Source organism: Denticeps clupeoides, chromosome 16 (genome assembly GCF_900700375.1).
Source record: "Denticeps clupeoides chromosome 16, fDenClu1.1, whole genome shotgun sequence".
Classification (NCBI taxonomy): domain Eukaryota; kingdom Metazoa; phylum Chordata; class Actinopteri; order Clupeiformes; family Denticipitidae; genus Denticeps; species Denticeps clupeoides.
Window position 1 is genome coordinate 20,064,948 of NC_041722.1, and position 16,810 is coordinate 20,081,757.

General features: G+C 52.8%; 1 protein-coding gene across 2 annotated transcripts; it reads right to left on the reverse strand.

The window, feature by feature from the left end:
• Window positions 1–2,614: 2,614 nt before the first annotated feature.
• On the reverse strand, window positions 2,615–16,514 carry kctd15b (potassium channel tetramerization domain containing 15b). 2 transcript variants are annotated; one of them, XM_028957176.1, is made up of 5 exons: window positions 15,917–16,514; window positions 14,564–14,739; window positions 11,709–11,853; window positions 6,801–7,106; window positions 2,615–4,661 (listed from the first exon to the last, which is right to left on the reverse strand). In XM_028957176.1, exons 1-5 carry the CDS (start codon window positions 15,923–15,925, stop codon window positions 4,503–4,505), a joined length of 795 nt encoding a protein of 264 aa, XP_028813009.1. In that variant the 5' UTR covers window positions 15,926–16,514; the 3' UTR covers window positions 2,615–4,502. The 2 variants fall into 2 exon arrangements, with proteins under 2 accessions (XP_028813009.1, XP_028813008.1); XM_028957175.1 differs by lacking the exon at window positions 15,917–16,514 and adding an exon at window positions 15,776–15,856.
• Window positions 16,515–16,810: the final 296 nt, after the last annotated feature.

The following is a 16,810-nucleotide window of genomic DNA, read 5'->3' on the forward strand; positions in this document are numbered from 1 at the left end:
AGTTATGACCAGCCATCTTAAATCGATGGTGAACCTCATGTACTGTTTTTATTTTTATTTTTTTACACATCATAATTCTGACGCCGCAGACATGCTGAACAGTTATTCACAGAACTCCGGTGCATTACAATCAGTAACGAACCCAAAGTCCACAAGACCGGAATGAATTGAAATACAGTCTGAATCCATTATAATGTAAATACTTTATTTTATTTTTTTTAAAGACATTTATTTTTTACCCTTTGGCCTGTACATTATTTCCCACATGACTATTTTCGCTACGCGTGTTTGAAATGTTGTACCTCAATAACCTCTCTGCAGATTTATCATGGTTACAGATGGCCCCTCCTCAAGTTACCCGACTTCTGACCTTATTTCGTGGCCATGCGTACCATTTCGATAGTTTACTTGTCTGAATGCTGGCTGGTCCTGGATCAGGCTCCTCAACATTGTAAGCAAATGACTGATCTCAGATCTGTAGCCGTGGCCAGTAACACTAACCTCCTCTCCTGCAGAATCTCTTGTGCTTCATCTCATAACTTACTTGGCTTAAAGGGAACCTCGCTAGTGTGTGGATGCTTTCCTCCCTGACCCACCGGACCGCCGGGGTGGCCCTCAGCCTCACTTCAGATCACTGGACCCGGTTTTTGACCCAGGGTCACCCCGGCTACGAAATGATGTCATCAGAGACCGTGCTCTCTGGCTTCAGTGTCCTCCTCAGTGATATCTTGACCAACCCTACTTTTCATGGCCTTTTGGTTTGGTTTTGCTATTTAAAGTGGAGTCCCTGGCTTCTATGCACCTGCTTTGTCCGAAACGTGTTGCTTTGTAATTTGTATGTTCAATGATGGAAAAAAAAAAAAAAGATAATAACTGATTACATTCATGTGTATTGAAGGTTTTTTTATTATTTTATTTTAACAGCACTATACTGTTTTTATGACTATAACGGTTAAACAGAACGCTGTGTTACTAATGTATAGCTTAGTTTCAAATCCCGTGTTCGTTTTTAGCATCCAGCAGTATTGTTAAAGGGAATTTTTTATTTTTTAACTATTTATTTCTTTTTTCTTTCTTTTTTTTGCCCCCCCTCCTTCCATTTCGATCTTTTATTTTCGCCATATTTCAGGCAAAGCAATTTTATCTCAAAATTCCATAGTAAAGTAATTTTAAAACAAGCACAAATAGACCTATTTGTCCAGTTTAAAAAAACAATTTTAATAATTATTTTTATTGTTTCTGATAAGTCAGCAGGACGACCTTTCTACTTCAGCTTTTTAGCCAAAATATTATTAGGACGGTATTACTGATGTACACAGTTGGAAATTTAATGTTTTAATGTATGGATAATTTGTAAATATTGTTTACAAAACCATGTGTTTATTAGAACTACGTTATTTTGGTAAAACTCTGTACATATATTGAAGATTTCTGGTTTGTGTGATAAAAAAAAAAAAACATACTTCTGTATTTGTACCTATTTTGTAAAGGAATAAATCAGCTGTTTACTAAACTACGAACAAAATATGTGGTTGAGTTTTCTCTTTTCTCCGTATGACGAAGATTCGAAAACAAATGAACAATAACTTTTTAGCGTTCATCCACTGACCCATTAAAAGTTAGCTTTAGTATGTAGCTACCAAACTCATAATTTACATTTACAGCATTTATCAGACGCCCTTATCCAGAGCGACTTACAATCAGTATTTACAGGGACAGTCCCCCCCTGGAGACACTCAGGGTTAAGTGTCCTGCTCAGGGACACAATGGTAGTAAGTGGGGTTTGAACCTGTCACTCTAGTCTTCTGGTTCATAGGCGAGTGTGTTACCCACTAGGCTACTACCATAATTGTTCAATGCATTAAGCTCCTGTTCACAACGAAACACTGCTCATAAACGTCATTTCAGAAAGCTCCACATGAAAGAAAAAGAACAATCATTTTTGCCCTTTGTCCATTTTATTTCAAGTAGCTTTGAAATGTATAGTTTTTAAAAAGTTCTTAAGTTGTTTTACGGTACAACAGCACACCAGGATGAAGAACAACAATGAAGAAAAATCGTAAAAAGCAACCTTTTTCGTTTTAGCCACGAACAACGCGCTTCAACGCGTGGCTTCGAACCCGGTTGTTTAAGGGAATTCTTAATTACAATTAATCCCTGGATGTAAAATAATTAATCTGCAGCAGCAGCAGCAGCGATATTGGTGGTGACGTGCAACGAGACTGATTAATGTTGCTTCTCGGGCGGAGCGGTCGGGAGTTGAGCAGCTACACCGACTCGGAACCCCCCCCCCCCCAAGGACTCTGGTGCTAATTAAGCGCCGACGTTCCTTCTTCCAGAATAAAAGAGCAGAGCCGGGGTCCGATAAACAGTACATCCGTTTATTATCGCAAATATGTAGGTAAAATCGAGAGGTGAAGAAGAAGACACTGCAAATAAACACATGCCCTTTTAATACCACAGTCTAGTTATTAAAACATATTAAATAATTAACATTTGCACCTTTTGGAATTTTTTTTTTTTTGTCCTTTTTATGTACACAAAATATTGCTTGCAAATTTGAAATTTCCTTTTTTTTACATTTTTTTTATTAGGACTTCGTAATAATTTTTCTTATTTCTCTTTTTCTTTTTTTTTTTCTTTTTTCTTTTTCTACGCTCCAGGGCTCAGTGGAAACCCACGGTCCCGATAGGTTGTAATATACAAACAACTGTACATCATACCAGCCACTGGACTCAACACCGACCCCGGCAACACCAGGTGCATTATGGGTTTCTGAACTGGCGGCCCACCATGTCAAACGTCACTGCTCTGGGGGACCAGCAGGACAGTGTGTGTGTGTGTGTGTGAGGGTGACTCAGCAGGGGGCCCCGACTGCGGCTCCACCGGCACTGGAGCCTCTGGGGTCGGCTCTGAAGACCCCCCCCCCCTCCACACACACCCGTCAGCACATGAAAAGGGCTGGTTGGCCATTCCCTTTGTGGGGACGTGATGTGAGGGGCCCGTCCAGATTCGGCGCGGAACAAAGGCGGGGTGCTGATTAGGGGACCGCCCCCCCTGGGAGGTCTTAGCAGGATTTGGGGGCTCTTTGTGTTGGTTTAATCGGCGGACAGGGGCGGGGAGCAGATTAGGGAGAGTCGGCGTCGGCCCCAACTACCGGCCAAGATAATGAAGACCTTCTGAGCCTTGACGGGGCGTCCGTGGCAGAGCCGTTCTGCAGAATTGCGAGTAACGACCCCGCAAGATCAGAATGGCCCCCATTCGATCGAGTCTGTTGGACTGGAAGAAACAGCATCTGTAAGAATGCAGAACGCGGCCCTTTCTAGTCCGGGTCTTTGATCCGGTTCTTCACCGCACTTGGCCAACTATTGCACCAACCGCGTCTTTGAAACGGCCGAAGACGGAAGAAGAAGATCAACGCGCAGCGCGAGCGGACAGGTGCGGCGTGTTCTCCACGTCGATCGCGAGACTCTTCAAGTGAACTCCGCGGCCCCCGGGGGGGGGGGCGGTGCGGCCCGGCGCGGTTGATGTTGGATCAAGCCAACGTGGCCACGTCACCGGAACGTCGTGTGCCGGCGTAAGTGCAAAACTAGGTACAGAGGATCATAAATAGTCACATTTCAACACAATCTTTTAAAGATATTTCTCCTCACATTCCGACCATCGCCATCGCCTGCCAATACATTAAAGAGCCGTATGTACAATTTCATCACGCGCAAAAGCGCTCCGCCGGCGAGATGGGACTTTTTACCGATATGTTTTAAGGCTAATCATGACAACAGCGACTAATTCTTCTTACATCGTTTTACTATGAAAGACTTCAAAATACCCAGAATCCTGTGCGGCTCCTTTTAAACAAAGGGCCCTCTCCAGCTCAGAACGCATTATCGGCCAGACGGCTTTCGCCACGTAGCCTCCAGACGTAATCGTTTTTTTTTTTTTTTTTTTTTTTTTCATTGCCAGGAAGCTCGCTCGGAAGCTTCCGGACGTAATGACTTCTGAATACGACTCCCGTACATCCTTCATATACGAAATAATAGCGAGAAGAGACGGGAGGAAACAACACAAAGTACAGACTGCGAGCATCAACAACCGTATACATCATGGCGTGATAAGACGTTTCGTATAAAGGACAATAAAACGGCGAGGAAAGAAGGAAAAAAGAAAGAGGGACGCTGTACGCCTGGCCGCGGCGCCGCGCGTCCGCCCCGCTGAGGGACGCTGGGAGTCCCCCGTTCCCAAAAAAACCCCAACAGGACTGGACAACGCACCCCGCGCCGCGGCCACGAGGAGGCGGAAAAAAAGGGGTTCCGGAGCGTTCCGGCCGTGGTTCTTCATCACGCCTACGTTCTTTGGGATCTTCTTGTTGGAGTGACAGGTCGTGATTTCGTCGTCGTTGGCGAGACTACATTCCCCGCTCTCGGGTTCCTGGCTGGGCGAAGGGTCCGGGGGACCGGGGGGGACTGGGGGAGTGGGGCGCCCGTCCTGTTTCCCAGCGTGCTCTAGTCCAGGGGTTCCTGCTTTATTCTGATGGGGGTGTTGATGGACTGACTCCGCCGGTCCTCGCGGCACAGGACGTACTCGCTGAACTGGGACGAGTCCACGCCGCCGCCGCACGACGCCGCCACGCTGAAGCCCTTCTGGAACAGCCGCTCCAGAACCTGCGGGGAGGCAGAGACGGTCAAGCGGGTTATTATAACGCTCACCGCGGCAACCGCGACGACCGTCGGTCAGGGTCTCTACGTCTCGGCGCGGGGACGTGCGGGGAATGAGGACGAGCCGGAGCGGCGCCGGAGGGAGACGTTTGGAGAACAGATAACTTCTCCTGCCGCCGGTGTGTGTTGTGGGGTTTTTATTTGAAGGTTTTTTCAAAATCCCGACCAGACGAGCGGCCGCGTGTTTACTTAAAAATGAAAGGCCCGGCCCCGGGCTGCCGGGCCCTCACCGGGGGACCCCCGTCGGTGGGACCGGGTGCGAAGGGGACTGCGTGCTCAGAGTGGGGGTGACGGGACTCTCATTTGTGGGTTTAATCGGGGTACAAATTACCAGACCCGGCCGAGCATCAAGCGACAGGCGGTTACGGAGATGATCTTACGCGGCCGACTTCGATCGGCGCGGCACGTTAACGACTACGAAGGACAACTGCTGCCGAGGCCGGACCGCGGTGGAGAAGGTGATTTTTGACGCCCCGATCTCCGCCGGGTCCTCGCCATGGGGTACGATAGTGGGGTCCCCTGCTCTCCCGGCGTCGACGCGGCAGCCATTTTTTTAAATATAAACCTCCGGAGCAACATTACGGGCGTTTTTTTACGCCTAAAACCGCGATTAGCGGCTCTCCTGAAGGAGTTGAGGGGACAGTCGCCGCTGTGCCGCGCCGGGCCGCCGCCCGGCATAGTTTCACCCCACCGAGGGAGCCGCAGACGCGGCCCGTCTGGCCTCCGATGACGTCGCCGTGACCCAGTTGTCCGGCTGGAGAGCGGCGCTGCTGTAACACCGGTGGCTCCTGACCCAGAATTGATCGAGTGAGAGAGAGTGTGTGTGTGTGTGTGTGTGAGTGTGTGTGAGTGACAGCCGGGACCTGCCCGTGTCGTGGTGACGATCCGGACGGATCGCGGCGCTCCATCACCGTGATGCATGGAGCGACCGCAGTGGCTCCAGCTGTGGGAATGTGTGTGTGTGTGTGTGTGTGTGTGTGTGTGTGTTCTCCTTGGCGCTCCTTCACAGGACAGGTGATAAACACAACCAGAACCTCGCGCCACATTTTCATTCGTAGAAATACCGTAACCGTACACGATACTCTATTTAGGGGAAGTCCTCAGGTCCACTTGCCTGCCAACTCTTCACTTCTACACTCGTCGTTCCAGTTTGGAGAGAGTGTAGTAACGTGTAGTAACATGTATTAACTCACACACAGACGCACACGCGTCCCAGATCTCCTGGGAGGGGCTCCGGACGGCCCGCCGCTTAAAGGGCCGGTCGGAGAGGACGAGGGGGGACTCGCCTTCGCCTCGGTGCCATTCCGGAAGCTTCGGGGAAACAGCCCGGGTTTTGGCGGTAAACAGAGTGGGAAAGTGTTGTGCTAGTTGATGCGGCCAATTAATTATATTGCAAGCCATTTAAAAATCTATAAAAGAAGTATAAACCGGTTTAGGCTGTTTGAGAAATTGTAAGTACGGTATTAAAAAATGCAATACGTGTGTTTCAACCGCTGCGGGCCGTGTTATATTGGAGCTGCGTCTTAAAAAGGAGCAACGCGTAAATTATGCATATCATCCCCCCCCCACCGCTCCTTCCTTTCATTTCTGGCAAAAAAAAAAAAAAAAAAGACATGGCCGCGGCCGAGACGCGCTCCGTCCCGCTCCTGACACCCCCGGAGGTGGTCTCTCGCGTCGGCGCCGGGGCGGCGGAGGTGTCGGGGCGCAGTGTGTGTGTGACGGAGGGTGTGAGGACGCGGCGTTCTAGAAACCTCCCGAGCGCGCACACGCACCTTGGAATAAATGTGAGCTGGGGGGGGGGGGCAGACGGTGGTTACTACGGTTACAGTCTCGAAAAAAACCCCCCAAAAAAACGGCACATGTACGTCCTGACGTCCCGTCTGGCTCGCCTGGCTCCAGCCGCACGTTTACCACGCCATTTACCGCGGGGCTCCACACAAGAATCCGGGGTCAAAGGGCACCGCAACCCCGGTATATAAAACATGTTAAACATATTATGTTAAACAATACAGAATGAATTGAGGCAGGGGTCACCAACCGGGGTCCTGGAGGACACCCCTGAATGGTCAGTAGTAATGGGCCCACCTGCACCGAGTTGAGTCGGCAGTAGCCGTTGAGCGGGAAGCGGATGACGTGCGTGGGGTCCTGGTTCCAGCCGGCGTTGACCGAGTTGCACATGACGTCGCCGGTCTCGGGGAAGATCTCCTCGATCAGCACCTTCTCGCCGCTCAGGGCGATCCTCTCGCCGAGGTCGGGGGTCACGCGCACCACCAGGCAGTCGCAGGGCCGCGCCAGCCGCCGGCACTCCCGCTCCTGCTTCCAGCGCTCCAGCTCCTTCACCATGGGCGTCAGCTGGTAGTACCGCGCCTCCTCGTACAGCAGGTGGAAGTCCTGCGCGTGAAGAGCAGATTAGAACCTGGGACGCCGCATTCCTCCACGCGACGGCAGATTGGCTGGTTCCCCCCCGGGCGGAGCTCGCCGCGGGCCGTGCGCCCCTCGCTCCCGCCTCTTAATTTCCCACAAGACCAGATGGCACCAACGTACCACGAAAAATACCACGAAGCGCTGCGGGGAATGCATGACAATAAAAGATATATACCGCCCGTTTGTTGCAGATTAACCCGTGAGTAGCCAGGACATTCGGAGGATTTTGACCTCTGACCTGTCGGTGCACCGGGCGTCCCGGTTTCCTGTTAAATGCCGTTCCTCCTCGTTGCATCGTTCACATTCACAGCATCATGTGACCTGGAGCTTTAAGGTAAGTGACACCTGCAGAGATGCTGCCAATTACGATACTAATTGTTTTGCATTTAATTCAAATTCAAACTTTATTTGTCACGTTCACGGTCATACACGGCATGATATGCGGTGAAATGCTTTAGCGACTGATATAGACCTCAATATTGCAAATATTGCAAGTAAACAATGAAAAACCAATATGCAAATTTTGCAAACATAACCAAATATTACACTTTTATGAAGTGAAGTGATTGTCACATGTGAAACACAGCAGCACAGCACACGGTGCACACAGTGAAATTTGTCCTCTGCATTTAACCCATCACCCTGAGTGAGCAGTGGGCAGCCATGACAGGCGCCCGGGGAGCAGTGTGTGGGGACGGTGCTTTGCTCAGTGCCACCTCAGTGGCACCTTGGCGGATCGGGATTCGAACCGCCAACCTTCTGATCGCGGGGCCGCTTCCTTAACCGCTAGGCCACATAAAACATAAAATATGTAGGGTAACAGGTAGGGTGACGGTGTGCAAATGAGCGCAGTCAAAGTATAAAGTGAAAAAGTGAAATGTGTGCAAGGTACCGCATCACGTCCTCGCGCCCACTACCACGGCAACCAACAGCACCGTTTTTTTTTTTTTTTTACGTTAGCGAGTTGCGTGAGATCTTTACAGCCGGAGCCCCGAGTGGAAGTTGCGTGGGTGTTTCGGTTGGACTGCATCATCAGGAGCTCCGGGGGCCGCGAGGCCCACCACGCAGGAGCCGGGGCCCCCGCTCGCTGCCTTCATTAGCGGCCATCTTCCTTCCCCCTCTCGCGCGGGGCGGGCGGGCCGGCGCCCCGAAAAACGTTGCGACATGTCGGATTGCGGCATGCGACGGCGGCGCCTGTGTCGGTTTCCATCGCTGCGGCGCCCCGGGCCGCTCTCCGTATCAAAGTGCAGCTCTGGAGCCGAGCGCCGGCATAACGGTGCGGCCCGACCGTGACGGACATCCGACTAGACCCGTCAGGATCTTCATTCCGCTTTATTCCCCCGTGATGACAGTCGTGTTGTCCAGGCCGCGTGGCTTGCGGTTCCGTATCGGCCACGCTGGTATCAGGCCGGGCGATTGATCAATTTCTTCACTATCTTCCAGAAGTTCAAGTGATTACGGGGCCGCTTCCTTAACTGCTAGGCCACCACTGCCCCACCATGTTACTAGAATGTTACTAGAACGTTGGTGAAATGTTGTTTTTATGCCTATAAACCATCATTCTTCCAATTTACACCTTAATGAATGATGTCGTAGGATCTTCACATATAGATATACAGCATGGTCGTTATTATGAAAACGTAAAGATTCAATTCATATCGATCGGTGTCTGGGCACTCCATACTTCCATATTTTCACTCGGCCCCAACCCGGCATTCTTATTGGCCATATTATTAGGTCACATGACCAGCCGCTGCTGAGAGGCGTTGCTGAGGAACAGCAGGATCAGAGGCGTGGATTGAAGCAAAAGAAATCGTCTGAATGACGATTTCTTCGTGTTGCGGGCTCCAAAAGTAGGCGTGGCTAACGCCCATACCGAGCTCCACCCTAATAATGCCGATTGTAATTATTTCAGTAAACAAACTGAAAGGTTGGTCTATGGGCATCGCGTGATAGTTCTACGCCGTTGCCGAAAGCAACATTCACCGTTCACCAGGGGGCAGCGGTGGCCTAGCGGTTAAGGAAGCGGCCCCGTAATCAGAAGGTTGCCGGTTCGAATCCCGACCCGCCAAGGTGCCACTGAGCAAAGCGCCGTCCCCACACACTGCTCACCAAGGGTGATGGGTTAAATACAGAGGATAAATTTCACTGTGTGCGGTGCTGTTGTGTGTCGCAAGTGTCATGCGTGCCACAGAACACGACGGAAACCTGGAATCCATGCGGAAATGACCCACTCGACAGTGGAGGACGTGGTTCCCGGAATCAGGAAAGGTCCAACGACCTTAACTCAGTCCCCCGACACACATTTCTCAAAACGACCAACATACGCGCGTGCGTTCGCAATGCGCGTAGAACAAACGAATCAGCCTGCTCCGGTGCATCCTCCTCCACCCCGACTTTCACATCGATTTAGCAAAACCCACACCGCCGCGGCTGCCAGCAGAACAGATCTGGTCCTGAGGCGAGCGCGGCCGCGATTGTCTGCGGATAAGGACGCGCTCCATTCCACCAGACGCCATTTGCATTTCTCCCCCACCGCCATGCAAATCGGAAGGTGCGAAGGCCGGCGGGCCGCGAGGGCCGGAATGCAACGGGCGAGAGCGCCTTCCCAGCATGCATCGCTCCTCTGCAGAGTCCCGGGTGGAGGTTTCCGGAAGCAGGAGCCAGGTGTGTGCAGCCATGGCTGTTTAATCTGGACCACGGGAGCTGCTGCCGTGGCCCATTTACAGAACTGGAACGTGTGTGTGTGTGTGTGTGTGTCCTGTGTTGTGTGCCTCCTCGGACCCCATCGTTCAAGCCTCCCCTGACGCCCTGCCTGTGGTCGGTGTTGGGGGCTGGGCACACGTTACGACTTTTTACGCCACTCGCCTGTCACCGCACACGCCAGGAGACCGTAATTAAAACTGTCCTGTTTTCTCATTCATATAATTCAATTACAACATCGCAATACTCATCCGCAGACTTGTACGTATCTGATATGGGACGCTACTCCATCACTGTACCTGTTATTATAATGTGAATTTCAGCATAATTAAGACTTAGGGCAATAAAAGATGCAGAGCGTGGGGTGTGTTCTCTATCATCTCACCATTTAAATCTTTACAAGAATAAATAAAAACAGGAAGTGACTGCTAGCCGCTAGTTATCTGTTATTTCTGACAACTTTAATGGTGTTTTTAGAAACAAAGTTTAAAAGGGCATGATTGACAGCTCTCACACACCCTACTTTGTTACTGTGGACGATTTAAACCCCCCTAATACTCCTCCGGTCTCTACGCTCATAATACGCCTTGAACACAAACGTGACCACGCCCACTACCAACATTAACATGTAGGTTATCAGGCGCTTTAATTCCAGTCAACGTGGCCACGCCCACTACCAACACCAACATGCAGGTTATCAGGCACTTTAATTATAGTGAACGTGACCACGCCCACTACCAACACCAACATGCAGGTTATCAGGCGCTTTAATTCCAGTCAACGTGGCCACGCCCACTACCAACACCAACATGCAGGTTATCAGGCATTTTAATTATAGTGAACGTGACCACGCCCACTACCAACACCAACATGCAGGTTATCAGGCGCTTTAATTCCAGTCAACGTGGCCACGCCCACTACCAACACCATCATGCAGGTTATCAGGCACTTTAATTCCAGTCAACTTGACCACGCCCACTACCAACACCAACAAGCAGGTTATCAGACGCTTTAATTATAGTGAACGTGGCCACGCCCACTACCAACACCAACATGCAGGATATCAGGTGCTTTAATTCTAGTCAACGTGACCACGCCCACTACCAACACCAACATGCAGGTTATCAGGCGCTTTAATTCCAGTCAACTTGACCACGCCCACTACCAACACCAACATGCAGGTTATCAGGCACTTTAATTATAGTGAACGTGACCACGCCCACTACCAACACCAACATGCAGGTTATCAGGCGCTTTAATTCCAGCTAACGTGACCACGCCCACTACCGACACCAACATGCAGGTTATCAGGCACTTTAATTCCAGTCATCTTGACCACGCCCACTACCAACACCAACATGCAGGTTATCAGGCACTTTAATTCCAGTCATCTTGACCACGCCCACTACCGACACCAACATGCAGGTTATCAGGCACTTTAATTATAGTGAACGTGACCACGCCCACTACCAACACCAACATGCAGGTTATCGGGCGCTTTAATTCCAGTGTTCTGATGAAGTAACATAATACGGGTGAGATTTCACTCTGCCTTTATTATTGTAAATGACTTTTTTGTTGTTTATATGTTGCATTAAGATTTATTCGGTGCAATGTCCTAAGAGTGACTGGGAATACATTTATATGTCAAAAATAAAAAATCCTGAACTGTATACATAAACACACAGCTCCAGATCATATTCCATCATATTCCCGCCCTGGCAAATTATTTCCCAGCATAACTAAACCCAAATGGTGAAATGCCAGTCACTCTATTCCACCCCTGGACAGCAGCTCGGTCTGCATGTTAACTATATATACATATATACATTTCCCTTTTAAAAAGGCGGCGGTTCCCTCATTTACCTTGAAGTCGTCCGGCAGCAGCAGTTTGCAGGTCCTGAGGAAGCTGAGAATGTAGCGGAATATCTCCCCGTCCCGGTCAATGAAGTAGTGCTGCTTCAAGCTGTCCAACACGATGGGCTCGGTGCCATTAAACAGGCGGCTGATTCTGGAAATTAAAACGAACACACGCGCGTAATGGAATGAAGGCGGCTTCTCTCGCTCGCATGAAACAATTACCCTCCATTTACTTTTTCAATTTTATTAGCGCCGGGCCTGAAACGCATTAGCATCCCGGACGGAAGCTCGGGAGCTCAGGGCGCATTTCTGCCCCCGCCGAATCCCGTTTGAAGTGTCCCGCTCGGCGCGGCAGGCCGGGGTGGCCGGGGTCTCCGTTACCGGAGGTGCGCCGGGATGGATCACCAAAGACGAGGATATCGTTTCATTTCACCGTATTTATAACATGAAATATTTCCCAAAAAAGAACTTCCGATCAAACTTCCCAAAAGTATCTTCATCGATATGGTCTTTTTGTATTAAATTACAAAAAACAAATGACTTTCCTTATGGTGTTCTGGAAGACCCAGGTTCAAACCCCACTTACTACCATCGTGTCCCTGAGCAAGACACTTAACCCTGAGTGTCTCCAGGGGGGGGACTGTCCCTGTAACTACTGACTGTAAGTTTGGGTGGGAGAAGCCTAGTGGGTAAGACACTCGCCTATAAACCAGAAGACCCAGGTTCAAACCTCACTTACTACCATTGTGTCCCTGAGCAAGACACTTAACCCCGAGTGTCTCCAGGGGGGGGGACTGTCCCTGTAACTACTGACTGTCAGTTGCTCTGGATAAGGGCGTCTGGTAAATGCTGTAAATTCACTAAGAAAAGTTGCTCCTGTTTGCGTTTTACTTGTTGACTTTAGTTGATATGACGCCATACTTCATTCAATCTGATTACGGTCAAACGGCAGAACTGGAATTTCCGGCTAAATGTGGAGGTAATGAGTGGTTAGTGATGGAACGGGGTGACGGGGGCTCGGACCTGGGAACTTTCATTCCGCCCTGTACGGAACCGCCGCCGCGGACTGTGTAGATTTAACTATTTTAACTCGTCTCTCGCCGACACGTCCACTCGCTGTCTCATTGTTCCTCTCCCTACATCTCCCTTCCTTCCTTCCTCCCCTCTTCCTGCTCCTTCCTATCTCTCTCTATCAATCTCTCCTTTCCTTGCTCTTTCCCACCCCTCCTCTTCTTCTTCTTCTTCTTCTTCTTTTTTTTTGCTCTGGAAATCGATGCAAAATGCTTTATAAAAAACCAATACTCATCTCCCTGTTGTGCCCGGGGTGTTCCTTTCTCATATGGTCTTGCAATTCTTCCAGCTAGAATTTCACCATACCGCCCCGGGCTACCTCTGTTTTTCATCTCCACTTTTTTAAAAAGCAATTAAAATGCTGCCTGTTTTTCTTTTCTTTCTTCCCCCTCCCTCGCTCGCTCGCTCTCTCTCTCTCTCTCTCTCTCTCTCTCGCTCCCTCCCTCCTTTTCTGTAAATCACCACTTTCAGCCCCTCAGCAGCAGTCGTACGGCACCCCCCCCCCCCTCGCCGCGCTTTGTCTCCGTCACGTCTGACAGGTAGAGCTGCTCGCCCGACCACGCTGTTGCATCGGGGAGAGAGAGAGAGCGAGAGAGAGCGAGAGAGAGAGAGAGAGACGTTCTCTGATCTCCCGACCTGTCGGTATTAGGGGAGGCGGCGGGCCGGTAGGTCGGCTCGTCGCGGCCCGCCACGCACCAGGCGCCCGTCACAGGCCTGGCCAGGGGGGCGTGGCCTCCCTCTCGGGCTAATTTGCACGCGCTCGACGCTCACGTCATACCCACCGGAATCCACCATACCCGGCAAAATGGGCCTCTGGGGCGGTGACACCACACCGATACTACCGCATACTGGCGATACGACTGAAATCCCTCATATTCCAGACTGCTCAGGATATAGTTCAGTGCGGTAAAACCGTGGTTCTAACCGCCTGTCAATCATCACAGGATCCCATCCACAATTGTCCGTTTTCATGCACGATTGGAGTACCGTCACGGAATACCGTCTCCACGCCGGCTCAGTGGTCACGTTGCCCGGTTTTGCGTCCTGGAGAAAGTTCTAGGAGCCAACTTTTGCCGCAGACCTGGGAACTTTTGGCGGATGAGGGATGGCCGGGCGCGTTCATTACCGCTGTCGCCGGGACGACCACGCCGGGCTGTTAAGCAGCCATCAGCGTGCAGAGTGCGCATCAATGTTGCATGACCCCTGTCCCCACGCGCAGGCGGCGTGGACGAAGACGGATGTCCCCACATTAGTTACTAGACTAACTTTCTTCTCCACCGCTGCATTATTCAGACGGCAATCTATTAAAAGAAATGTTCCGGCGGGGGGTCGCGGCCCGCCGCTCCGTAATCCGTTTTCCTGCGGAGGAAAGAGGAGGAGCCCCGGCGCCGACGCCGGCATCCTGTCATTAGGCGGGCCGGTCTGTGCGCGTCCCACCGCGAGGCCCCGGTCCCCGCGCCGATACGAGCATCGGAGCAGAAAAAAAGTGTAAAGACGAATAAAACAGGCCGTTACATTTACGGCGTTTACCAGACGTCCTTATCCAGAGTGGCAGGGACGGTCCCCCCTGGAGACACTCAGGGTTAAGTGTCCTGCTCAGGGACACGATGGTAGTAAGTGGGGTTCGAACCCTATATAACACCTGTTATAATAATACCGTATTGGTCCGACCCTGAACCGGCTGACCTGCGGAGGAGGTCCCCACCGGCACGACACCCCAAATACGGTTCCCTCCTTCCGAGGTCCCGGACGTTGGTTTATCGGAAACATTGGGACGAGGGCGCGCCTACCTGGAGTCGGGGTACTTGGTGAGCGTGGCCAGGCTGCTGGTGTACATGTGTCCCCCGACGTCGATGTGCACCGGCGCGTTGGCCTTGGTGAGCTGCGCCGGCAGCGGGATCCCCTGCGCCGCCAGCGGGGAGACCGGGGACCGGGTCAGGGACAGGCGGGACATGCTTCTTCCTTCCTGGAACAGAGCGAATGTGGAAGCCATGGGGAGGGGTGAGTGACGCGCCGCGCCCCCGACTCCGACCGGACCGCTCCCACCTCTGCCGGCTGCCGCGCGCGGCTCCCAGGTCTCCGGCGCGCCGCTAATTAAGTACGTCTGCATGTCGGGGTTCGGCGTGGCCGGGGGGGACGATGGGAGGACGCTCGTTAGCGGCGCGGGGGGAGGAACGCTGGGCGTCGGCCTCTGGGGGGGATCAGAAACAAACTGCAGCATTCCAATTAAAGGTCCCGTTCGGCGTCAGGCGTGACATTCCCGGCGAGGGGGGGGGGGGGGCTGTCCTACGTTCGCGGTGACTTCACGGAGGCGGAGGGGTTCGAACCAAAGAACGACCCCACTCTTCCTGCCTTTTTTAGGGTCTCCCGGCGCGTAGTGTTATGGGGGGCCCCGCGCGCCCCAGGTGTCTGCAGGAGCCTGTTACCGGGCCCGAGGAGCGTAAGCGGGCGGCGGCTCGGCGTTCGGGGCCCCCGAAAGAGTCTTCAGGAACAACGTTCGTTTAATACGCGCCCTGGACGACGGGTGTCGGATCGCGGAGAAATGGGGGGGGGCGGGGGCAAGTTTGGGGGCTCTTCGTACCGCCGCCGGCCTCAGTAACCAATAGCCTGCTGATATGAAAGTAGGGGGAATGGAGAAGAGTTTCTTTCTTCTCCTCCCTCTCTCCCTCTCTCCCTCGGCTCGTGGGAGGGGCCCGAAAGGTGAGTAAAAACGGCCGGAAGTGTCCGTCTGTAAGCGGAGCGGTCAACCACCGGCTGAGGGGGTCGCGGGGGGTCACGGGGGGGGGGGGGGGGGGGGTCGGGTCTCCACCTGCGTCCGCGCAGCGTCGGCGTCCAACTTCCCCCCCGGCCGCGCCGAAATTACACAACATGGCGTCCGGACCCGGAACCCGCGACCCGATCCGCGCGTAAAATCGATAATAACCGGGAAAAATAACCCTCTTCCTCATCATCATCATCATCATCAGCAGCAGCCTCGGAACCCGACCAGAGCGCAGCCGTACCGTCTCGAACATGGTCGCAGCTCCTCGGTTGCGTGGCGTCTCCCCCCACGGACGCCCCAAGTTTGGGGGGGAACCGGCGCATTCCTCCGGACCCCCGCCCGCCCACCCGTCCACCGCGGGGTCTCCGCGTCGCTCCCTTACCTTGGACATGGAGCGGAGCCCCGCGCTTCCCCGGCGTCGCCGCGTCGTGCCTCCTCGGCTCCCGGGCGGACTGGGCGAGCCGGCTGCGTTCCGCGGCGGCGGCGGCGGCGGAGGAGGAGAAGGAGCCCCGTAATCCGTCCCCGGAGCTCCGGGCCGCCGGGGCGCCTCTGGGGCGGAGGATTAGGCTGCAGTTAGCTCAGCTCTACCGGCTGCCGAGCTCATTCCGAACACGATCTTCTCTCCGTCCTGCCCCCAATACACGTATATACACCGAGAATAAGAACAATAATCTCGGGGGGGGGGCGAGTAACGGTTCACTGTCGCGCGTAAATATGAATATAGATCAGATGTGGACCTCCCGCCGTCGCTGGACAGAAAGTGGAGCGGAACTTGTTGAGAAAAAGTGTCCCTCCGCGCACGGACACGCCGGCCGCTTCTCCCCGCGTCCTGCCGCCTGCCGTCCCGCTAATGTGTGGAAGTGTAACGCCGGATTCCCCGCGGGACATTAAAACGCGCGCCCGCGCGCGCGCGCGCCCGCGTGGGTGCGCGCGTGCGCGCGCTCTGCGGAAAGCGCCATCAGCACCTGCCCGCGGCCCAGCGCGCCATTTCAATTAGACGGAGACGTCGGGAGCGCGCATTGCTCGTGCACGCGCCGCCCACGCCGCGTCCCCGCGTCTCGTTTTTTTGTTTTTTTTTTCCACTAGTTTCACTTTCCCGTTCAGCGGTGATAATCACGCACACGCGACGCTCGTTACTTGTTTATTCACCCGCACGTTTGTCTGTTTGTTTGTAAATAACGAGCGGATCCGCGCGTCCGCGCAGCTGTTTCCCGCCATCGGTTTCTTGACGTTTGGCGCCAACCAGCGTGAGAAGAGATGAAGGGTCCGAGCCGCC